This window comes from Cherax quadricarinatus, chromosome 93 (assembly GCF_038502225.1).
Source record: "Cherax quadricarinatus isolate ZL_2023a chromosome 93, ASM3850222v1, whole genome shotgun sequence".
In the NCBI taxonomy this organism is placed as follows: domain Eukaryota; kingdom Metazoa; phylum Arthropoda; class Malacostraca; order Decapoda; family Parastacidae; genus Cherax; species Cherax quadricarinatus.
Window position 1 is genome coordinate 1,571,424 of NC_091384.1, and position 26,484 is coordinate 1,597,907.

Sequence of the window (26,484 nt, forward strand, 5' to 3'; positions counted from 1 at the left end):
ATTGTCAACCTTGATAGGTGGTAAGTCCTTGTCTGCAGTAGTAGCATAGACACTTGTATGCTGGAACTGAAAGTGAGGTGTAGAAGCTTGGAGATGACAAAGGTGAGTGGGGCCCACTAGTGGAAGTAGGTCATGCTAAAGTTACTAGCAACCTTTCTGTTAGTGAACCTTGCTCACCTGTGATATCTTCAAGTTACTCCATCTAACTTTCAGTATGCGTGTAGTATACTAAGACTGGCCTCGTGCTTCTGCCTTAAACTTAAGACTGACCATTTATCAAGGTTGAGGGAGTGATTGCCTCAATATTACCTCTACTGCTACTGTCTCTAGTATTGTAATTGCCTGTGAATGATGAAACATTCTGCACAGGTGAAGTACATCATTAATAAAGATACCGAGGCGTTGCATGTAATTTACTCGTCCACTAACTCAAGGATAACACATCAAGTTGTGTGTGTCAATGCTTAAGAGTATCCCATGTACTCAGGAAAGCAGTAATGCAAATAAGACAATCTTGTATTAATGTTGGTAGAATTAGCAACAATATGTTGGGTATTATTATTATTATAATCAAAAAGAAGCGCTAAGCCACAAGGGCTATACAGCGCTGCAATATGTTAGGTAAAAGGACACAAGTGCAACTAATGTGACATTTTATTGTGGCAACGTTTTGCTCTCCAGGAGCTTTACCAAGCCGTTACAAACAATACATGGCCACAGAGGGTATATATAGGCTTAGAGTGAGGTGTAATACTAGTGGTACTAGTAGTAGAAATATTAGTTGTAGCAGTAATACAATATGGTAGAACAGTCAACTTGTACATGAGAAAGGTAAAAAAAGCTATTACTTAGGTAGCATAAAAATAGGTTAGACAAATAATTCTCTTAGTGGTTGGATTTGAGGAGGTATGTTTCAGTGTTCCTCTTCTGTTATGTTCTTGTGCAGTATTAGCAGCAGAGACTATGTGATGGCAGGGTTTATTGTTTTTAGGAGTATTTTTCAGAGATAATGATGCTGCCTTAATTTTGCTTGTGTTAGAAACAGAAATTAATGATTCAAGGCATTTAAGTCTGCGGAAATTATGTTCTCTGATCTCTAGTCGGGCGTCGTTGAATTTCACAAGGTGATTGGTGGAATTTCGGTGTTGTACACAGGCATTGTTCAAGTTATCATTACTACATGCATTAATGTGTTCATTGAGGCATGTCTTGAGGTTCCTTGCTCTTTCACCTACATATAGTCTTATCACAGCCTCCACAAAGTTTAGTGTAAGCTCCTGCATTGACTGGTTCATGTCGGTTTGATTTTGTCCTGGTTAGATCCCTTACGGAAGTGCTGGATGCGATGGCGACTCTAGTGTCTGTTTGTGCTAGTACCTTGGAAATGTTCAATGCAACCTGGCTGTTGGGAAGGATTATGACTTTGTTGGAAGTGGTGTTGGTGTGTGAAGAATTGATGATCTGAAGAGCTCTTTTCTTGCAGTCTTTGATGAAAAAGGAAGGAAAATGTAGATCAGTGAACGTTTGGTGTAAGTACATTCCTTGTCAAGAAACTCAGGATTACAAATTCGGTATGCTCCCAGGAAAAATCCTATTATTTTGACTGGAATAGAAGTGGGCGAGATCATTTTTATTGGTAGGTTTATGGTAAACTTGAAATCTTAGATCGTTATCAACTTTGTGAATGAGAACGTCTAGAAAAGGTAGCTTGTCATTGGACTCTTCTAGAGTAAACTAGATGGCTGGTTCAGCTGCGTTGAGCCTTGCCTGAAAATTCCGCACATCAAAACGTTTGGGAGTTATGAGGACATCGTCCACATAATGTAACCATGTGACACTGGTGGGGATGATGAAGCGCTCAGCTTCCAGGTGCTTCATATACAAGTTTTGATGTGCGGAATTTTCAGGCAAGGCTCAACACAGCTGAACCAGCCATCTAGTTTACTCTAGAAGAGTCCAATGACAAGCTACCTTTTCTAGACGTTCTCATTCACAAAGTTGATAACGATCTAAGATTTCAAGTTTACCGTAAACCTACCAATAAAAATGATCTTGCCCACTTCTATTCCAGTCAAGATAATAGGATCAAAAGAGGCATCATAGGATTTTTCCTGGGAGCATACCGAATTTGTAGTCCTGAGTTTCTTGACAAGGAATGTACTTACACCAAACGTTCACTGATCTACATTTTCCTTCCTTTTTCATCAAAGACTGCAAGAAAAGAGCTCTTCAGATCATCAATTCTTCACACACCAACACCACTTCCAACAAAGTCATAATCCTTCCCAACAGCCAGGTTGCATTGAACATTTCCAAGGTACTAGCACAAACAGACACTAGAGTCGCCATCGCATCCAGCACTTCCGTAAGGGATCTAACCAGGACAAAATCAAACCACCATGAACCAGTCAATGCAGGAGCTTACACTACACCTTGTGGAGGCTGTGATAAGACTATATGTAGGTGAAAGAGCAAGGAACCTCAAAACACACTTCAATGAACACATTAATGCATGTATTAATGATAACTTGAACAATGCCTGTGTACAACACCGGAATTCCACCAATCACCTTGTGAAATTCAACGACGCCCGACTAGAGATCAGAGAACATAATTTCCGCAGACGTAAATGCCTTGAATCGTTAATTTCTGTTTCTAACACAAGCAAAATTAAGGCAGCATCATTATCTCTGAAAAATACTCCTAAAAACAATAAACTCTGCCATCACATAGTCTCTGCTGCTAATACTGCACAAGAACATAACAGAAGAGGAACACTGAAACATACCTCCTCAAATCCAACCACTAAGAGAATTATTTGTCTAACCTATTTTTATGCTACCTAAGTAATAGCTTTTTTTACCTTTCTCATGTACAAGTTGACTGTTCTACCATATTGTATTACTGCTACAACTAATATTTCTACTACTAGTACCACTAGTATTACACCTCACTCTAAGCCTATATATACCCTCTGTGGCCATGTATTGTTTGTAACGGCTTGGTAAAGCTCCTGGAGAGCGAAACGTTGCCACAATAAATGTCACATTAGTTGCACTTGTGTCCTTTTACCTAACATGACTATATTGACTTTCAACTGAACTCATCAGTAGAATGTACAACAGAGGAAAGCAATAAAGAGGACTAACAGATCAGGTGAAAAGATAAATGCAGCCCTTCAGCGAGCCTACAGATTCATGCTAATGCAGCTGCTGAATTATTATACGTTTGACAAATATAAGAGAGAATGGTTAGATTTGAAGACAACATCCTAGCATAGACCAGCAAGCCTACTGCAGTATTCTTACATTCTTACGTTGTAATGATTAATAAAATATGTAACAACTCAACAAGAGTATTGCTAAGTTCGTCTACCCTTGATTTGTTCGCAGTCACACTGTTTCTTCAAAGAATATTTAGTTCAATTACAAAGTTTCAATTTTCCCTCAACAGATTGAAATTCTCTTGTATCAATGCTGATTCAATTATTTTTCTCTTATATTGGCATGCATTTTTGTGTGTGGTGGAAGCATCACTAGTTGACAGAATGCTTAGAATTTTGTGTGGATTCAAAGAGCACAGAAATTTGTCTATATCTTGCTGCACATTTATGTTCAGTCTTTCCCTAAACACCGTCCTGTCTGTCCTATATATACTATTATTATTATTATAATCAAGGGGAAGCGCTAAACCCGGAGGATTATACAGCGCCTGGGGAGGGATGTGGAAGGCATTCAGGCTTAATTCAGGGAACTGGAGCACAGATCCAATTTCCTAAATCAAGAGCCCCTCACCAACATCAAGGAACCTTCCTTGAGGGGCATATATATACTGTTACAATCATTACATGGGATGTTAGAAACACCTGGACCCTTGTAGGTTTAGTACTTAGTTCTGACTGCAATAATATAAACACCTACTGTTTCAACAGATAGAGGGTTAATGTATTTAGAAAAATTATTATAATCAAAGCATTCCCAAGTTTATCAAGGCAAGAAGAAGCTGATTGCAAGATTTTTTCCAATTTTGGTTCCATCGTTTGATAAAGCACCACCAACTGTAGTGTAGAAGCTTAACTTTTTGTAACAGGCTTGTATGAACCAGTCAGGATAACCTCAAATCTAACTATTTGCCGATATAATAATCAAGGGGATTATACAGCGCCTGTGGGGGGACATGAAAGGTATTCAGGCTTAATTCAGGGAACTGGAGAACAGATCCAATTCCCTAGATCAAGAGCCCCTCACCAGCATCAAGAAACCTTCCTTGAGTGGTATTTGCTGATAAATCTTTCTAAATGAATGGAATCAAGTCTCTCCTATTATCCTGAAGATGCTTTTCTAAATTGTTCGTAATCACTTCTTTACAACCCTCATCTGACTTAGTAATGTCAGGGTTTTTTGGTTTATTAGGGGCTATGTTGTGGCTTTTAGCTAACCAATTTTTGTTGAAAAAGTCCTAAATACCTATGAAGAAGAGTCATCCTTGACAGAAGTATGACTGTAAATAACAGTGTGACTTTGTCAATGGTCCAAGTCGGACCAAAACGTCATCGTAAGCTTCTCTCTTTTATGTGCGGGTTATTTGTGTATTGAGTATGACTGTAGCTTGGGAAGCCCCCCCCCCCCCAAGTTCTAACTTGTATAAATGGAATATTTTGAATGCTTGTATCCTTCCCTCCATCAACCCTATAGATATGATATGGTATATGTAGATATTTTCACTTGATATAATGATTGTTGAAAAAAGTATCAAAATCTCCCCAATCAATAAATAGTACTAGTTATTTGTAAAGTGGGAAATCAACAATAAACTTCATTCCTAGATAAGTGTTCTACTTATTAAAAATAATCATCAATTAGAAATCACTGACTACAGAAAACCATAACATTTTTATTTATATTCAATATTTTAATCCTGCCACCGAGGTGAAGAAAAATAAAGTATCTTGTTCTAATTGAGAGAATGGAGAATCTAGTCCATTATTAAAACCTAGAAAGATACAATCGGGAAACAATTCAAGGCCTAAGGTTATCCTAACTGGTTCCTACAAACTGGTTTACAAAAACTTAGCAAGAATTTCTACTGTATAGAGTTAAGATCATGAACCCAGGGAAAATGTAGTTGGCATTTCATAAGATGTTGCTGTATAGCCCTTGTGGTTTAGCACTTTTTTTATTATAATAATAATAATGGTAGGTAAGACACATAGGCAACAGTTAGGCAACTTTATTCCGAAACGTTTCGCCTACACAGTAGGCTTCTTCAGTCGAATACAGAAAGTAGGCAGGAACAGTAGAGATGTGAAGACGATGTAATCAGTCCATCACCCTTGAAGTCGTATGTGTCTTACCTACCAACCTGTCGGTATTGTATACCATTTTGATGTTCAATAATAATAATAATTCATATGTTACAGATCAAAAAATTTCTTAAGCAGCTTTTTCTTACCCTAATAAACTCTGCAGTTTTTTTTCTAAACACAAGAACTGTTCGAATATCAGGTATCTATAGCTTCCCATATACGTAATAATTATACAACTGTAGTGTAATAATTTTATAACTGTAGCGTAAGCGTGTGTCTGGCAAGACAGCGATGGAATAAATAAATGATGAGAGTTTTTCTTTTTCGGGCCGCCCTGCCTTGGTGGGAAACAGCCAATGTGTTAATTCAAAAAAATGTAAAAATTATAACTTAGTATGGGACAGACATGACAGCTCTTAAGAGAAACAGTTGAACATAAACAAGACAGCAGGAACAGAAAGTTATACTCTCTTCGCCCCTCACGGAAGGTTCCTTGAAGTTGTTGAGGGGCTCTTGATATAGGGAATTGGATCTGTGCTCCAGTTCCCCGAGTTAAGCCTGAATGCCTTCCACATCCCCCCGGTGCTGTATAATCCTACGGGTTTCAGCGCTTGGCCCGTGCAGCCAGCAGCAACAGCCTTGATTATAATAATAATAATAATACATGGTGCTGTATAATCCTACGGGTTTAGCGCTTCCCCTTGATTATAATAATAATAATAATATGCTCTCTTCAAACACACCAAAAGTAACCATTCTGTCATTATTATAATAAAAAAGAAGCGCTAAACCACAAGGGCTATACAGCGCTGCAACCATTCTATCAACAAAAGTGAAATTTGCCACAGTTGTGCTTGCCCATACAAGAAAAATAATTGAATCAGTACTGATACAAGAAAATTTCAATCTATTGAATGGAAAATTGAAACCTAGCCGTTGCTAAATATGCTTTAAAGAAACAGTTTGACTATAAACATAACAGATCAAGGGTAGACCAACTTACCAATACTGTTGTCGAGTTGCTACACGTTACTCAGGCATTACAACATAAGAATGTAAGAGCACTGCAGTAGGCTTGCTGGTCTATGCTAAGACGTCGTCCTCAAATCTAACCCTCCTCTCTCATGTATATTTGTCCAATCTATTAGTTTCAGTGACTTCATTAGCATAAACCAGTAGACTTACTGAAAGGCTGCATTTATCTTTTCACCCGACTTTGTTTCCCCTGTTCGTTGCCTTCCTTTCTCTGTTGTACATTCTACTGACGAGTCCAGTCGAAGAGTCAAAATAGTCTCCTTTTCATTGCCATTTTGCTGACGACATGTAGAATATGCTTCAGCATTTATGCTCAGATATCCTGTTGGAGAAAATAGAATGTGATTTTTGACAAATAAGATTCTGCCAGAAGTTACTGGCTTGTTTGTTTCTAGATTTACTTTTCATTGGTAGATTATAATTAAAACCTGGAGTTTACCTGGAGAGAGTTCCGGGGGTCAACGCCCCCGCGGCCCGGTCTGTGACCAGGCCTCCTGGTGGATCAGAGCCTGATCAACTAGGCTGTTACTCCTGGCTGCACGCAAACCAACGTACGAGAGACAGCCCGGCTGGTCAGGAACCGACTTTAGGTGCTTGTCCAGTGCCAGCTTGAAGACTGCCAGGGGTCTGTTGGTAATCCCCCTTATGTATGCTGGGAGGCAGTTGAACAGTCTCGGGCCCGACATTGACCAAGCACTAAAACTAATTCGAGTCTTTCATTGATAAATGATGTACGTATAGATGAATAAGAAATGTACAAATACACTTTGATATCCTAATTTAACCCTTTCAGGGTCCAGACCCCCAATCTGAAACTTGTCCACAGGATCCATTATTATTATTATTATAATCAAAAAGAAGCGCTAAGCCACAAGGACTATACAGCACAGGATCCATTTAAAAAAAAAAAAAAAACCTTATGAAATGGTAATCTTTTTCTGAAGGTAATAACAAAAAAAAAAAAAGTATGAAAATTGATGAAATTATGCTATCACAAATTTTGCTGTGTCAGTGATATTTATACATCAGTGATTTTTGCCCAATTACATTGTCCCAGTCGACCAGATTCTTAGCAGTTTTGCTAGTATGCCTTTATTTTATCATTTGAGTACAAGAAACCACCCAATCAACTATTTCAACTACCCAATAATGTGGTCAGAAATTGGTAATTTGGCCAATTTCACACAAATTTCAGAATATTCCAATTTCAAAATAGTCCAGAATAAACAATGTAGGCATTCCTGGCACTAAAATAACATTTCCTGTGTTCATTAGTTACATTTTCAGGCTTTACAAGTGAATTCCATTTTGATTTTTTATTCACACGCAAAAATATAAGAATTACTTTTATGCAATATTGTAATAATTGTATAAATATCATCAGCACATTTGTGAATGCATATTACACCCGTGAAACAAAAACCTGTAACTGTTTTGCATGATGGTAGGATTGCTGGTTTCTTTTTCTGTCTCATAAACACGCTAAGATAACAGGGATATCTTGCTACTCCTACTTACACTTTGGTCACACTTCACAGACACGCACATGCATATATATATATACATACATCTAGGTTTTTCTCCTTTTTCTAAATAGCTCTTGTTCTTTTTTATTTCTTCTATTGTCCATGGGGAAGTGGAAAAGAATCTTTCCTCCGTAAGCCATGCGTGTCGTATGAGGCGACTAAAATGCCGGGAGCAATGGGCTAGTAACCCCTTCTCCTGTATACAATTACTAAAAAAGAGAAGAAGAAAAACTTTATAAAACTGGGTTGCTTAAATGTGCGTGGATGTAGTGCGGATGACAAGAAACAGATGATTGCTGATGTTATGAATGAAAAGAAGTTGGATGTCCTGGCCCTAAGCGAAACAAAGCTGAAGGGGGTAGGAGAGTTTCAGTGGGGGGAAATAAATGGGATTAAATCTGGAGTATCTGAGAGAGTTAGAGCAAAGGAAGGGGTAGCAGTAATGTTAAATGATCAGTTATGGAAGGAGAAAAGAGAATATGAATGTGTAAATTCAAGAATTATGTGGATTAAAGTAAAGGTTGGATGCGAGAAGTGGGTCATAATAAGCGTGTATGCACCTGGAGAAGAGAGGAATGCAGAGGAGAGAGAGAGATTTTGGGAGATGTTAAGTGAATGTATAGGAGCCTTTGAACCAAGTGAGAGAGTAATTGTGGTAGGGGACTTGAATGCTAAAGTAGGAGAAACTTTTAGAGAGGGTGTGGTAGGTAAGTTTGGGGTGACAGGTGTAAATGATAATGGGAGCCCTTTGATTGAACTTTGTATAGAAAGGGGTTTAGTTATAGGTAATACATATTTTAAGAAAAAGAGGATAAATAAGTATACACGATATGATGTAGGGCGAAATGACAGTAGTTTGTTGGATTATGTATTGGTAGATAAAAGACTGTTGAGTAGACTTCAGGATGTACATGTTTATAGAGGGGCCACAGATATATCAGATCACTTTCTAGTTGTAGCTACACTGAGAGTAAAAGGTAGATGGGATACAAGGAGAATAGAAGCATCAGGGAAGAGAGAGGTGAAGGTTTATAAACTAAAAGAGGAGGCAGTTAGGGTAAGATATAAACAGCTATTGGAGGATAGATGGGCTAATGAGAGCATAGGCAATGGGGTCGAAGAGGTATGGGGTAGGTTTAAAAATGTAGTGTTAGAGTGTTCAGCAGAAGTTTGTGGTTACAGGAAAGTGGGTGCAGGAGGGAAGAGGAGCGATTGGTGGAATGATGATGTAAAGAGAGTAGTAAGGGAGAAAAAGTTAGCATATGAGAAGTTTTTACAAAGTAGAAGTGATGCAAGGAGGGAAGAGTATATGGAGAAAAAGAGAGAAGTTAAGAGAGTGGTGAAGCAATGTAAAAAGAGAGCAAATGAGAGAGTGGGTGAGATGTTATCAACAAATTTTGTTGAAAATAAGAAAAAGTTTTGGAGTGAGATTAACAAGTTAAGAAAGCCTAGAGAACAAATGGATTTGTCAGTTAAAAATAGGAGAGGAGAGTTATTAAATGGAGAGGTAGAGGTATTGGGAAGATGGAAGGAATATTTTGAGGAATTGTTAAATGTTGATGAAGATAGGGAAGCTGTGATTTCGTGTATAGGGCAAGGAGGAATAACATCTTGTAGGAGTGAGGAAGAGCCAGTTGTGAGTGTGGGGGAAGTTCGTGAGGCAGTAGGTAAAATGAAAGGGGGTAAGGCAGCCGGGATTGATGGGATAAAGATAGAAATGTTAAAAGCAGGTGGGGATATAGTTTTGGAGTGGTTGGTGCAATTATTTAATAAATGTATGGAAGAGGGTAAGGTACCTAGGGATTGGCAGAGAGCATGCATAGTTCCTTTGTATAAAGGCAAAGGGGATAAAAGAGAGTGCAAAAATTATAGGGGGATAAGTCTGTTGAGTGTACCTGGTAAAGTGTATGGTAGAGTTATAATTGAAAGAATTAAGAGTAAGACGGAGAATAGGATAGCAGATGAACAAGGAGGCTTTAGGAAAGGTAGGGGGTGTGTGGACCAGGTGTTTACAGTGAAACATATAAGTGAACAGTATTTAGATAAGGCTAAAGAGGTCTTTGTGGCATTTATGGATTTGGAAAAGGCGTATGACAGGGTGGATAGGGGGGCAATGTGGCAGATGTTGCAAGTGTATGGTGTAGGAGGTAGGTTACTGAAAGCAGTGAAGAGTTTTTACGAGGATAGTGAGGCTCAAGTTAGAGTATGTAGGAAAGAGGGAAATTTTTTCCCAGTAAAAGTAGGCCTTAGACAAGGATGTGTGATGTCACCGTGGTTGTTTAATATATTTATAGATGGGGTTGTAAGAGAAGTAAATGCGAGGGTCTTGGCAAGAGGCGTGGAGTTAAAAGATAAAGAATCACACACAAAGTGGGAGTTGTCACAGCTGCTCTTTGCCGATGACACTGTGCTCTTGGGAGATTCTGAAGAGAAGTTGCAGAGATTGGTGGATGAATTTGGTAGGGTGTGCAAAAGAAGAAAATTAAAGGTGAATACAGGAAAGAGTAAGGTTATGAGGATAACAAAAAGATTAGGTGATGAAAGATTGAATATCAGATTGGAGGGAGAGAGTATGGAGGAGGTGAACGTATTCAGATATTTGGGAGTGGACGTGTCAGCGGATGGGTCTATGAAAGATGAGGTGAATCATAGAATTGATGAGGGAAAAAGAGTGAGTGGTGCACTTAGGAGTCTGTGGAGACAAAGAACTTTGTCCTTGGAGGCAAAGAGGGGAATGTATGAGAGTATAGTTTTACCAACGCTCTTATATGGGTGTGAAGCGTGGGTGATGAATGTTGCAGCGAGGAGAAGGCTGGAGGCAGTGGAGATGTCATGTCTGAGGGCAATGTGTGGTGTGAATATAATGCAGAGAATTCGTAGTTTGGAAGTTAGGAGAAGGTGCGGGATTACCAAAACTGTTGTCCAGAGGGCTGAGGAAGGGTTGTTGAGGTGGTTCGGACATGTAGAGAGAATGGAGCGAAACAGAATGACTTCAAGAGTGTATCAGTCTGTAGTGGAAGGAAGGCGGGGTAGGGGTCGGCCTAGGAAGGGTTGGAGGGAGGGGGTAAAGGAGGTTTTGTGTGCGAGGGGCTTGGACTTCCAGCAGGCATGCGTGAGCGTGTTTGATAGGAGTGAATGGAGACAAATGGTTTTTAATACTTGACGTGCTGTTGGAGTGTGAGCAAAGTAACATTTATGAAGGGATTCAGGGAAACCGGCAGGCCGGACTTGAGTCCTGGAGATGGGAAGTACAGTGCCTGCACTCTGAAGGAGGGGTGTTAATGTTGCAGTTTAAAAACTGTAGTGTAAAGCACCCTTCTGGCAAGACAGTGATGGAGTGAATGATGGTGAAAGTTTTTCTTTTTCGGGCCACCCTGCCTTGGTGGGAATCGGCCGGTGTGATAATAAAAATAAAAAATATTACACCCGCTATCTGACGGACGCTCAATGTGATTTGTTTACTCTTGAACATCAGCAAAAATTGAACATTTCTGCTACTTTAAGCTCAATTTCAAACAATTTTAGTCCTAAAACCAAGCAAAATCATCCCTCTTTAATACAGCCTCTCCTCACTTAGCGACGTACTCGTTTACTGGCGACTTGGACTTACGGCAGGCTCTCTAGCCAGCATGCATACATAAATATATATAAGTGCTGATTTCCTCTATTCTATTACAATATACAGTACACTACTGGTCGGCCTAGGAAAGGTTGGAGGGAGGGGGTAAAGGAGGTTTTGTGTGCGAGGGGCTTGGACTTCCAGCAGGCATGCATGAGCATGTTTGATAGGAGTGAATGGAGACAAATGGTTTTTAATACTTGATGTGCTGTTGGAGTGTGAGTAAAGGAACATTTATGAAGGAGTTCAGGGAAACCAGCAGGCCGGACTTGAGTCCTGGAGATGGGAAGTACAGTGCCTGCACTCTGAAGGAGGGGTGTTAATGTTGCAGTTTAAAAACTGTAGTGTAAAGCACCCTTCTGGCAAGACAGTGATGGAGTGAATGATGGTGAAAGTTTTTCTTTTTCGTGCCACCCTGCCTTGGTGGGAATCGGCCAGTGTGATAATAAAATAATACTGTGCAACCATTTAAAAATATACAAAAAATTTTATAAATGGTGCAAAAGTGACATTAAAACAATATTAAAGATGGTTGGCACAAACCCACTACCATTTTAGTATGCTCCTTGTTTAGTGACGAATTCGTTTACCAACATGGTCTTAGGAAAGGAACTTTGTCATTACATGAGGAGAGGCTGTATATCTTCCGTTCTATCAAATGAGACCAAGAAACCATGAATACAGCCATAAAAACCTTACAAAAATACACTGGTCAATGCATTAATCCAAAAACAGTCACAGTTTTTCTCGTTATGCACTGTGCTGGTTTTTTATATGGTGCACATTTACCACAAAGATGCAGTCTTTCATACCTAGGCCCAAATTTAACGCTCACAGCTTATCTGAGTGAGCCGAGCTCATGGCGTAGAACAACGGCACTGACCCTAGCTTCAAAGCTGCAGAATTACAGCACAGGCCCTCAAAGGGTTAAGAAAAGATTTGCCTACACAACTGACTGCAGTCAAAACAGTTCAAGAAAAGGGTTTGAAGTGTTGAAGCCCCTTGACCTTGTCAGAAGTTGTTCGGTTCCACGGTACAGATCACTCTGAGGTAGAGGCACATACTGGACCAGGAGGGGCAGCAATTAAAGATTTTGACACAGGTAGCAGGGCCCACTAGTAGACCTACTGGCAAATGCTACACAGGTCCCTCTCAAATGCAACCCTTCTCACACATGCCAGTAAGCTGAAGAATAATGGTGCAGACGGTGTTTATACCAAGGCTGAAGAACTAAACACCTCAAACTCCGCTCAACTGTCTGCATAAACTGAAGTCTGCCTGAAATATTTTACACAACTGAGCTTTTTCATGCGACAAAACCTGTTAAACATTCATATTCATCTTGGAAAGTAAAACTTTTTTTTATATGGTGAACAATACTGACAAACAGATTATACACAAATAACCCGCACATAAAAGAGAGAAGCTTACGACGACGTTTCGGTCCGACTTGGACCATTGACAAAGTCACACTAACAAAGGTGGAGCAGGACGGCTATATATAGGCAGGAAGAGGTAGAGGTAGAGGTAGTAGTAGTAGTTTCGTGTCATCTGTCCCTCTCTTCCCTATTTCTATGGCCTTCCCAAAACTCATAAACCTGATATTCCTCTGTCCTATCATATCCTCTAGAGGTTCTGTCTCTTATTCTCTTTTGCTTCTTGGCTGGCCAAAACCCTCACTCCCTTTCTTGGTACTTTTTCTCCTGGCCACCTCCGTCGCTCTCAAGACTTCATTGAACGGGTTCGCTCTCTCCCAACCTGTAAGATGCTTAGTCTTGACGTTGAGTCCCTCTTCACCAATGTCCCTCTTGATGATGTCCTTGATTTCCTTAGAGAGAAGGCCCATGAAGGGTTTCTTCATCTCCCTATCCCCACTGATGTCTTTCTTGATCTGATCTGCTCTGTGTGGACTCTAACTCCTTTTCCTTCCAAGGGAAATATTATTCTCAAACCTTCGGTGTCGCTATGGGCTCTCCTCTCTCTCCTGTCCTTGCTAATCTTTACATGGAATACTTCGAGACTGTTCTTCTTCCTACCCTCGATGTGCAACCTTCACTCTGGCTCCGCTATGTGGATGACATCTTTGCTCTGTGGCCTAATGACTCCAGTCTCTTCCAACCTTTTCTTGAAGCTCTTAATAATCTTGCCCCTTCCATTAAGTTTAAAGCTGAATGGGAATCTAATCCCTTGCTTCCTTTCCTTGATGTCCATGTCCACCGCTCAGATACAGGTTTTTCCTTTTCCGTTTACCGTAAACCTATGCACAGTGGCATGTACATTCACTACTTTTCCTATCATGCTTCCCCTGTCAAGAAAAGTGTTCTTATCTCCCTCTTTCTCCGTGCCCTCCGCATCTGTGATCCTCAGTTCCTTCCAGCAGAAATTTCCACTCTTCATAATTCGTTCTCCCGTCTTGGCTACCCTTCCCATTTCATAGACTCTGCCCTCTCACGTGCTAAACGCAATTTCTTCTCTCCCAAACTCTCTACTCATGGGAACTCTTCTATCCTCTGCCTTCCCTACATTTCCGGTCTTTCTAATCTCAACAATTCTCTCTGTCCCTTAGACATCAAGCTTACCTTCCGCCAGACTAACACTCTTCGCACTAATCTCGTTCATACCTCTCCTCCCTCTACAGATGTTCCTGGTGTCTACTCTATTTCTTGCTCCTCCTGTCCTCTTCAATACTTCGGAGAAACTGGTCGATCTCTTTCTGACAGACTTAGGGAGCACAAAAATAGTGTTAGGCTTGCCGACACTAACAATGCTCTTTTCTGTCACGTCAGAGATCATAGCCATCCTATTGACTGGTCTTCTGCTAAAACTGTCTTCCCTACTTCCAACTCGAACAGTCGCCGTCTAGTTGAATCCTCTCTAATACACAACTTTCCTTGTATGAACCTTAGCCCTGGCTTCGTCTCTGTAGATGCCTTCCTCTCCCACTACATTGTAAAATGCTCCAAACTTCAGAACACCTGTGACTTAGCCTGAATCCTCATTTTTTCTTTCTTTTTCTTCTTCCTCTTCCCCTTTCCTCTTTCCTTTTCTCCTCTGGGTTGTCTTTTTCTCTCCTGTCTCGTGTTTCTGTTCCTTCTTCATTTATTTTATTTCACCACTTCCCCTTTCACGCACCTCTGTGCGCTTGCTCTCCCTCTGTGGGCATCTAGCTCTCTGGCAGTGCTCCCCTTCCTTTGTTTTTGTTTTTGACTGGCTCGTCATCCTTATTTCCCACTTCTACCACTACCACTACCTCTTCTTCTTCTACTACTACTACAACTACTGATGAAATTAAGACACATGTGCGGCGTCTGGTTGTGGACGTTTCGCCATCCAGTGGCTGGCTGGATGGCGAAACGTCTACGATGGGGATGCCCAGGTGTTGTGCGTGTCTTAATTTCATCTTGTCGGTATTATATACAATTCTTGTACTACTACTACTACTACTACTACTACCTCTACCTCTTCCTGCCTATATATAGCCATCCTGCTCCACCTCTGTTAGTGTGACTTTGTCAATGGTCCAAGTCGGACCAAAACGTCGTCGTAAGCTTCTCTCTTTTATGTGCGGGTTATTTGTGTATCGTTCCAGTCACGGTATTGTGCCTTTTTGTTATTTACAAACAGATTAACAAGACGTGCAACAGTTGACCAATTATATTGTTCAATTGTCACTTGTTGTGCAGGCTTCATTTGAATACAATGGTAATTAAACATTGTCGTCTCCAGGTGAATTTACCCAACAGTTGTATATGCATCTTACTCAGGTTTGATTTTTGTTTGAAAGCTAAAAAATGTGGTTTATTTCCACAAGATACATTACATTCATGATGAGGTGCTCAACATAAGAACATAAGAACGAAGGAACACTGCAGAAGGCCTACTGGCCCATGCAAGGCAGGTCCAAGTCTCCTACCGGCTTAAGCCAATGCACCCAACCTAGTCAGGTCAGGTCACATTGACAACATGCAGGGGTCGTGATAAGATTTTTAACCCCGGAGGGTTAGCCACCCAGGATGACCCAAGAAAGTTAAGTGTGTCATTGAGGACCATCTTAATTCCATTGGGGTCCTCAGTCTTGTCCCTCAGGATGTGACCCACACCAGTCCACTAACACCCAGGATGTGACCCACACCAGTCCACTAACACCCAGGATGTGACCCACACCAGTTGACACCCAGGTACCTATTTGCTTGCTAGATACATGGGTCAACAGGTGTAAGGAAACATGCCCAATGTTTCCACCTTTGTCAGGGATCAAACCACAGACACTCAGTGGCCTACCAGGCCACAGGACCCAAGATAACCAGATATGATACAAGGGAGAGGAAAGCTCCTATTCCTTGGATCAAAAACACTGCTGGCAGCAAGGCACCCCCCCCCCACTTCCCTTGAAGGGCTTTCTGAGATGTAAGTCAACAGTAAACTAACATTTGAAGGTAAATTTACTGCTAGGAGGATCAAATCCAGGTTCTTTTGGCAGCAAAACAAATTCTCCCATATACAGTGGACCCCCGACTTACGAACAGCTCCTAACTCAAACAACTATGTGTATTTTTGTAAGTGCTTCTGTATTTTTGGGGGTCTGAAATGGACTAATCTAATTTACAATATTCCTTGTGGGAGCAAATTCATTCGGTAATGGCACCTGAACAGCCTTCTGGAACGAATTAATATCATAAGTCGGGGGTCCACTGTATACTGAAAAAATTCTTTCTTGAAAACTCTGGCTAAAGAGCATACACAGTACATGGTTACACCTCTTAAGTGCCAGATGTCAGAAATGGAATTATTATAATCAAAATCAAGCACTAAACCTATTAGGGTCATACAGCACTGAAGGGCACGGGGTGTTGCTAGAGCAGAAATAATGACCAAAATACACATGGTGCAGGAAAGCCAACGAGCAGGAAATTAGATAACTCGACTTTACCTTTGGTAAAATCAAGGGATAATTCAAACCTATGAATAAAGAAACCAGCAGCAAAGGTATATCCAAGGTAATAACTTCCTGCATGTCTGCTATACAGCTAGCAGGAATGCAAGAAAGAAAATAGATCAGCCAAGACCAATTGCATGTGCAAAAAATATACATGTCATAGGAATAACCAAGATGCAGTTCACTCTGAAACACAAGGACATGTCCGCCTAACGGCACTTGCAGGAGGTTCAGTATGTACAGGAGGTCCCCACTTATGCAGCAGGTTAGGTTCTGGCTACTGCTGTAGTGAAACAACCTGTTTTCACTTTCATATGCATATAAAAGCCTAATAATATAAGACTATGTAAACATGTTAAGTGAGCACTAGAACTAGGCCTAGAAAATGCATATAATTACGTACTCGCCTTAAAAGATTTTCGTCCTTGGCTCATAGGAGTGGTGAATATATTTACTGTAGGAAGTCTCAATAAATGACGAATAGGTGTAACTGAAAACCACTGCAATAGCGAAATGCTGGAAAACGAGGGACGCCTATATATAAATTATTCTACCCCAGTGTCTATAGGAAAGTGAGAGTTGTGATTACCACAGAAAAGCTACAAAAGAATGAACCTATGCAGAAAGGGGGGGGGGTCAATTTGTTTGAATGTAGTTTATCGAAGGGTCTGAAAAGCTAATCCCAGGTTCAATCTATAGTCCCCAAAACCTATATATTGTCTATGGGATGAAATTGCAAACACTTTTAGATCTGAAAATGCGGTTACCTGGAGAGGGTTTTTGGGGTCAACACCACTACAGTCCGGTCTGAGACCAGGCCTCGTGGTGGATTAGGGTCTGATCAACCAGGCTATTACTGCTGGCCACACACAAACTGACATATGAACCTAATGGGAGTTTTAACTACAAAGTGACTGGAACAATCTACAGAAATTTTAGAGATGAGCAGTTTTTTAGAAGAGCACCGAGACTGCATTTTAAAACAGTCTACGACTGAACAAACTACAAGAAATAACCTGCTTGACTGGGAGACAGCAATCATAAATCACTTAAGTTTCAGTATCTCATAGAATAACCTTAATAACAATAAAGTTAAGGTCACCGATTTTGGTGATGTAGATACAAGGCTGAGGGATTACTTTGGTAGGTGTAAACTGGAGTAACAGAGCAGGACCGACAATGGATATGGCTGCTAATGTGGCATTTTCTAAAGTATTGTACAAGGTGCCCAAGCCACATACACGTCTAATGGAAAAATTAGAACAAACAAATATCCCTAAGCGGTTAAACACTAGATTAAAACATTTTATGGATAAAGAGATTATTAAAGTTGCAAGGGTAGCAAAAAGAAAATTACAATTAGGGAAAGAGTCCCACTTAAATATAACTCGGGTCAACTTTCAGCCTACTGTTTGTGATGGTGTACAATTTTTAGGGCTTATTTCCTCCGTTTTTACAAAAGAGGACAAACAAAATTCCAAGAATCAATAATTATATACATCAGGATGAAAATACTGCAGAATCAAAGTCACTAGTGATGTGGTTCAAGACAGATACATTATAACTAACAAACTGCATAACTGTTTGAGGGTTCTGAAGGCATGAGAGGCGAACTTGGCAAACCATTAGCTGATCCCTTCAAAATATCACAACAAACAGGTATCTTACCAGGCAAGTGAAAAATAACTTCTATAGGGCCTTAACTGCAAATTAGAGATCATCTTCACCTCAATTGTGGGAAAACTTGTGGAAGTCAATTTTAGTGGCAGCTGCAACTTGAAGTCAAACCTAAAAACACAATTTGACTAAAGAATCTAGGTACGGTTATACAAATGGGGTTTTCTTCCTCCATGCATTTACTAATTTTTCTCATTATGAGTAAATGGATGGGCTTCATTAAGGCTACTTATAGTTTCACAAAGAAAGACTGCCGAAGTAGCAGCACACAGCATAGGAGAAATTATCGCCTGCATCCAAGAGTCAACAGTGTAAATACTCTTGAGGAGGAATCAGAAAGGGTGCGTTACAAGTGGTGTTCCACAGGGGTCAGTAGTGGGCCCCTTGGTATTAATCTACATAAACATATACGAGAGAATAAATAGCAATGTGCAAGTTTGCCAATGACACTAAAATAAACCATTAAATAATTTCTAGTGAGGGTATTAGAAAGCTACAGGATGAGCTGGATAAGTTGATGTAGTCAGAAAAAATGACAAATACAGCTTAATGTTGACAAAACCCTGGGAAAAGAAAATAACTGACACATCATATCATAGCTAATAAGTAAAAAAACTGGAGCCCTGTTTAGTTAAATTTAAAAGATAAAACAAGAGTGCATGTGTTCACAATACAGCTAACAGAATTCTTGGCTTCATATCGTTATATTTTATACATCCTTAGATAGGCCTAAATTAGATCATGCTGCCCACTTTTAGTTTCGGTATTACAGAATGGACATAAATGTCCTGGAAAACTGATGAATGACGATGTTGATCCTCTGTATCAGAAATCTTCCCCACGAAGATAAACTGAAGGCACTGAATTTCATTCTGAAAAGGCATAGAATTAGGGTGCATATGACCTGGAGTGTACAAATGAAAAACAGGAATAAATGGGATATAAATGTGCTGAAAAAAGCTAAAAGACAGAACTCACAGCAACAGATTCAGAGTTATAGACCTACAAATGGAACTCCCAATCACTGAAGCAAGAACTTTGGACACACCCCAGTAGGTGTGGTTGAACTTACCGAGCATGTCAGCAGGGGTGGGTCTCCCAGGAAACTAATGAAGCTTAAGTTTCAGGGCCCCTAATCCCAGAGGGGCCCTGAAGCAACTTTAGTCCACATTAAAAATTTTGGGTATACTGCACGAGAATTATTATAATCAAAAAGAAGCGCTAAGCCACAAGGGCTATACAGCTACTGCATGAGAAAGGACTGCAAAGGGGCCCCCCCATAACAGTTCAAGCTTCAGGGCCCCAAAATTGTAGGTCCACCACTGCATGTCAGTAGGCCTATCATTGTGCTCAACTATTCTCAAGTGTTTACATTATATTCACAAGAAAACGCCAAACCTGAATGGGCCATACATCATTAATGGTGGAAGAAGCCACGTGCAGGGGAGGCAAGTGCCAGGGAAATGTGTAAATAAAAATACGTACAGTATGCACTAAAAATATAAATGTAATGTCATAACTAGAAATACTGTAATTCATTATACCTGTTAAGTTTATCTACTTGCCATGGCTCATTTAAGGTTGTAAATATCAAAGATACTTCAGTCCCCAAATAGGGAATAGTGTACAACCCTTTACCTCTGATATACCTTTTATGAGTTCAGAGTATTTTTACTCAAGAGCCTGGCCCTAGCCCAGGCTTGTCTGGTGATTGCCTAGTCAACCAGGTTGATGCTGCAGGTGGCCCACTGGGCCACATAGCCATCATGGCCTCATTGATCTGGCACTTGATGTCATCACTTGTCCAGTTGTGACTTCTGCACTTGTCCCAGCAGTTTCTGATATCCTTAGCCAAGATGATGAGTAGTTTCAGACACCTGATGTTGACATGATGTTCTCTTATTGTGCCTAAGGTGCCCCTACTTTTCACTGGGTTTATTTTACACTTCCTCCAATATCTCTCACTCTGGTATTTTATGGCAGTGTGCAGATTTGGAACTAGGCCCTCAAGAATATATATTGTACGTACACACATACCCTACCTTTATGTAATTACCATCAAAGCATATTTACTTTCACAGATGCTCATATGTTGTAAATCTCAAATACAGTATTGGGACGGAAATAAAATAAATAGCTTAATGTTTCGTCTAACTATAAAAGTGCAAAGTAAATTATGTGATCCCAGCCATATATAATTTTAATTTCTTTACCTTTGATATACCTTTAATTAGTTCCGAGTTTTTCTATTCCCGGAGCCCAGTCTTGGGCTAGGCTCGCCTGGAGCTTGCCTGGTCAACCAGGCTGTTGCTGCTGGTGGCCTGCTGGCTCACATATCCATCACAGCCTAGCTGATATGATACCTGGTGAAGATATTTGTCCAGTTCCCTCTTGAAGACTTTACACTCATACACTCATTTGTTTATTATTTGCAACTAATTGAATTATGAAAAAATACTGACCACCAAAAATAATTAGAAAAAAAAAATGGGCTACAGGAATTAAAATTATCATTATCAAAGGAGCATCAACATTATGAAAGGGTCATTAAAATTATCAGTCACCAAAATTATAATTATCAAAGGAGAACCATTGCAATTACCATCAAAAGGCACTGGAATTATCATCACCAAAAGAAAAAAAAAAGTCACTGGGAATATCAAAAAGCAGTGAAATTATTACAAAAGAAGGGAGGTAAAACTAAATAGAGGAGCTTGTTATTTTATTTGTTCTATTACCATACAAATATGGAAGTACTGTATCTGCGAAGAGTCTGCCTTTACCAATACTCGTAACGATGAGCATTTATATAGACAATGTTTATAACTACTGCGAGTTAATGCTTCTGATATGAATACAAGCTTTAACATTATGAAATTACATCTAATTGCATCAGAACTGTTAAGTGTATCACGTCACTGAGAAAACTTTTTATGTTCATCTTCATTGCACAATCACTGCACTGTCAAAACCAACAGTTAATTCACTGTTTGGTTGCACTATCACTACCGTTACTATAACTGCACCGCTTTCCTGCTTGAAATCACAACTCTATTCATGGTTTCACTGCACTATCACTACTGCCACTATAACTGCACTGTTTTCCCTGCACTAACACCACTCACTGCACTTTATACACTCTCACTGTCTCACTTCACTGGCACTGAACTCCACGTGTCACACTGCACACCCACTATTACACCACTGAATAAAGACACTAAATCCTATTTCACTGCTGTTGAACAACACTGCACTTTTCACAAACATCTTATAACAACATATAACTGCACAACACTTTTCAGTGATCAGTAATTTCCATGTTAATTTTAACCTCATTTATATCTGGAAGAGCTTAAAAAAAACACTTCACTTGACACAAACTTTTTTTTTGATTAATGTGGTGAATATATCTTTCATATTTAAAACTGCACCTCCGGGGTTAGTAAGATATATGAAAGAAGCACTGATACACGTTCATGTTTCGAATTCACTGCACTGCACTTCCTGTCGAAAGAATCACTAGGAAGGTGAATCCACCCGTAGCTGAAACTTCTAGTTTCAGCTAAAGCCAACTTCCGTATGATTTTTCACAGTTTGTATGTACTCTGATTTTATATACTTGACTAGGCTAACTCAAGGAAATTTTCTTTTCCCATATTAAGAGCCAATTTTCTGCACTTCCCCGTAACCACTAAGATGCATTGTTTTCCCTTGAAATTATTTACTTTCAGTATTGGCCCAGCAAATAAATTTACGTTCCCCAGCACAAATTTTAATTTCACTTCCAGACGCCCTCCCCTTCCCACATCACTGATCACGATTGTACTCGCAATACACCCTTACCCAAATTCACTGATTTGTACTTTCTCTTGACTCAAATACCCCACTATACTGTATTTTAATGCCCTTTTAAACCCAATTCACTGCGACACAGATTTTGTAAAATTCACTGAACCCACTAACTTTTGATTTTTCAAATCAATCACCCTAGGTTATCACTGTAATCACCAAAAGCACTTAAATAACACTGCTGCATGCCACTTTAGTTTAAATTTAAAATATACCGTTTTAAAATGGAAGCCCATATCCACAAGGCAGATATTAATGTGAATGGTTCTTTCAATGCATTGTCCAATGATAATCACAAACACTATAGTATCTGTAGCACTGTATCACTGAATTTATGTACTGTGTATACGGACTTTATTCCAACGAGCCAGTTTCGTACCTGTAAAACATCGAGATCTGCTATTAACGACACTTCCGAGGCCCCGTATCCGTTACTGAAATGCAGAGCTCATTATGAAAGGGGGAAAAGTGGGAATCCTTGATATAGCTGTACTGATTCTTTGATTATCTACAGCCATATTAAAGTTCTTTAATATCCACCGACAATTCCAACGTCCTCTACCGCATACATAAGCCACCGAATGTGTATGTTTGCAGTAAAGAATCACAAAAATCAATAGATTTCAAGAAGTTAATAGTGGCTAACTCAAGAAGTTGATAATCAAAGAAAAAGATTATAAAACAAAAATAATCTAAGCAAAAAACTAAATTTTGGTTCAATTACTAAGGGCTGGACCCACAAATGACCCACACCATAGATAGGAACATTTTAAAAGGTCAATTCAGTCCATTCTGAACCATTTTCAAAATCACAAGTGGGATTTAACAACGGTCTAGGAGAGACTGAATCGTTATACATCCCCCCTCAAGACCGTGGGTTATTTGTGAAATATTCCAGCCACGGCACTGTGACCTAAGTCTTAAAGGGGAACGTCATTTATCAAGAAAAAACAAATATCCACTGGGCTATTTAATGCACTGAATAAATTATTCAAAAAAAAAAAAAAAACGTTACTACCCCAATACCCGCCCGCCCGAACTATGTACCACTGAAGCACTTCAAAAATCACTATTTTTTTTCACACCACTTCACTTTTAAAAAAAACACTTCACTAATTATGGCATTGATGCTTCTTTCATAACACTCACAGAACTCACTAGGAAATATAACACTAGAGAAAATTAAATCACTTGCTAAAAAGCACAACACCGAACTCAAAGCACTTCACTTGATATGACACTGTAAAAGCACTGGTTTATCATTAAAGATTCAAGAAGCACTAAACCCGTATGGGCCGTACAGCGCTGGTGCAGAAGCACTGTTATCAAGAGCACTTAACTAACTGCAAGAAAAGCAAACAGCTTATCCTTCACCACAAGAATAATTCACTTCACTATCAAAAAAAAAATCACTTCACAAGTGAAAGCGGAAACAGAACTCGGCTCATTCACCGCATTCTTCACTTCCGTCACTATATTCACCACACTGGAAAAAAAAAATAAGGAAAGGCTTCACATACACATTTAAAACACTTTGGAAACACAATTTCACTGTATTTAAAAAAATTAATCGTTACACAAGACTGATGGTAGACAATAAGCAAAATATTTTCAATTAAAATTTGATATTAACAATTTTCTCGATGCAGTATTAGCCTACATTAACAATTTTCCCTTTAAATTACTGCACTAGTTAACACTAGAGTTAATTAAATCTGTATAAACAGAAGCAACAATTTTCTGTGATGGAATAAATCTTCCGAGTGATCTAATCAACGTATTAATATATTCGTGGAAAGCACTAAAACTGCATGGGTCGTATAGTACTCTAATGAACGTATTTTGCTATAAGGCAATACTCGTTCAAACAAAGATTGAACTTATTAACGTCATGGAAATTTACACTATTAACAATAATGACTTCACTATAACAATGCATACTCTTAACGCCAGTTTAAGCCGCTGTTCCACGCACAATCACTATCACCAGGTGGTCGTCTCTGGTGGTTTCCTCCGTTAGGCCCGGCGAGACACGGTGCAAGAGGTCTAGTGAAAAAGCACACGGGGGAAACGCATAGAGAACCCCTTGCAAGCTTCCCTCCTTATTAGCAGCATTTAAGGTGATCACGCCAGCCGCTTCCTTTTGCTTAAGGTAGGCCACCAGGTTACGGAGCGGTCTGGTCTGGACAGCGGCTTCCTCGGGAGCTTGAGGTGCGGTAGTACTGGGCAGGGAAAGTAGGATGGTGGCAGTAGATGGTGCGCTAATCCGTCGGCTGACGTCGTCGAGGCGCGACTGATCGAGGCGAAGGCGCTGGGTGATGCGTAGCAGCGGCCGACCTTCTTCGTCTTGCATCATTTCGGCCACTTCGTTGTCGCCTTCGATAAGATGCATCTTCGTGCCAAACGATGAATTCTTGAGAATTAGCGCCCCTTGCCAGGACGTCTGCGTCTTACGGGCAACGTCAGCCAAGGTGCGGGCAGTAGTAAGACCGTTGCTCTCTCCTCCCTCTCCAGGTTCGGGACTTCTATTAGGATGGTCTCCACCTTCAGACGCACCATCGTAGTCCCTGTAGTCTCCACGTGGGTAATCAGGATGATAACCACCCCGATGCCCACCTCGCCCACGGTCGTGCCAGCCACGCCCACGTCCACGTCCCCGTCCATAAGCTGCACTATATTCAGCCCCGTACTCCTCGTAACTAGTACCACGGCCACCCGCGGCCCATTCTTCACGGTACTCCCCCTCGTATTCCTTTTTGAAACCAGGAGGAAACGTCCCTGGGGGAGGGTTCACTTCGGCAAAATCAGTCCGTAGCCTCTTGTCTGGTCCCCCTAGTGGCGAGCCGCGCATTTCCTTCACGGCTGCTTGGGCAGCATCGAGACTTTCGTATAATATGTAAGCGTGAGTCTCGCCCTTAACATATTCGATTTTTTTAATAGCACCGAACCTATCAAATTCCTGAGTCAGTTGGGTCACCGACGTCCAAGGTCCTAACCCACCGACCCATACCCTAGTGGTGGGCATCACTTTACCGTAACCAATTTTACACTGAAATTTGCCAATATATTGCCCAGAAAGTTCAATTTTCGCACGATGGGCCATGTCCAAATTCTGAAACCTAACAAAGGCATAGGCGTTACCCGTGCCCGGCGGCGGCCTCTTAATATCTATATCGTCCACCACGCCGTATCGTCCGAAAATACGCCGCAGCTCTTCTTCGTTAATGTTTATCTCCAGGTTGCCGGCAAAGAGGGTACGGGTTGCTAACGGGTCCTCTTCGGGGGGTACGTGATGTAGATAATTAGGGAACTTGTCCCTCTTACTGTCGATCATGCCACTGCCAAGCCCACCGCCTCCGCCACCGCCACCACGGTTACCGAAGTTGTGCTTGAAGCCGCCCCGCATCAGGGGCCCATAGTGACCGTGGGGCCCGCCACGCCCCCGATGCTGTCGATAACCGTAGTCGTCCTGCCTCATAGGCGGCCCCTCCCCGTAGTAATCCCCATGGGGGAGCGGCGGAGGCCTACGCCTATCAAACCTAGCCTCATACCGATCATCCAGCTCCGGGCCCGGGGGGCTCCTAGGCCTATACCCCCGATCATAATCCGAGGGGCTACGAGAGCGCCCCCGGGGGAGCCCATACTCCCTAACAGCCTCATACATAGGCTCAACCATCACAGGGCGATCATAAAAGAGGATCCTAGGCTTGCTGTGCTTGGCTTCCCTGGCTTCCTCGCTGCTCCGGAAGTAGACATAAGCCAGCCTCTCGTCGGCCCCTAAAGAAACCTTCACGCTCACCTCGCCGAACCTTTTAAACTCCCTGTACAGCGCCTCTCTCACCATCTCATCGCTAGCTTTGGCGTGGAGGTTCGAGACACATAGGACTTTGTAGGTTGGAGGTAAGGGGCCCCTGGGGCCCCTAAAATCGTCACGATCTGGGCGGTGAAGGGGCTCAGGGGGGGGGTAACGGCGGCCTGGGCTGCCACCTCGGCTACTACGCCGGCCGTCGTCCTCGCTGCTGTCCTCGTACCTCCCAACACTTGATCTCGATCTCTTGCTTGATGGGGATAGGTCTCGGTCGGTGCCTCGCTTCATTTTGAGGGTAAATAATGGAGATAAGATGTCACCGAGTCCTGGCTGGGAGACGCTTGACCGCCTTACTCCTCCTCCGCACCTCATATTTCTTTATTATTCTCTATCGTCATATTCTACCACTAATATTTGTAATTTTTATTAAAAATTATATTAGCTAACTACTGTGGCTGCTACTGGTGCAAATGTATTCGAATTCATAGTAAAATTGGCGAATGTTTATGGAACTAGTTTTTTTATGGCGGATGAATAAGACTGAAGTGAATTAAAAGGGACCCTTAATATAATATATTATTATTATTATCATCATTATTATTATTACTATTATTATTATTATTATTATTATTATTATTATTATTATTATTATTGCTATTATTATGGGGAGCGCTAAATCTGTAGGATTATATAGCGTCTATGGAAGGTATTCTGGTTTAATTCAGGGAA

General features: G+C 40.8%; 1 protein-coding gene across 1 annotated transcript; it reads right to left on the bottom strand.

Annotated features, from left to right (window-relative positions):
- Window positions 1-20,805: 20,805 nt before the first annotated feature.
- Window positions 20,806-26,113, bottom strand: nito (RNA-binding protein spenito). Its single transcript, XM_053798086.2, has one exon. It carries the CDS (start codon window positions 26,041-26,043, stop codon window positions 23,902-23,904), a length of 2,142 nt encoding a protein of 713 aa, XP_053654061.2. The 5' UTR covers window positions 26,044-26,113; the 3' UTR covers window positions 20,806-23,901.
- Window positions 26,114-26,484: the final 371 nt, after the last annotated feature.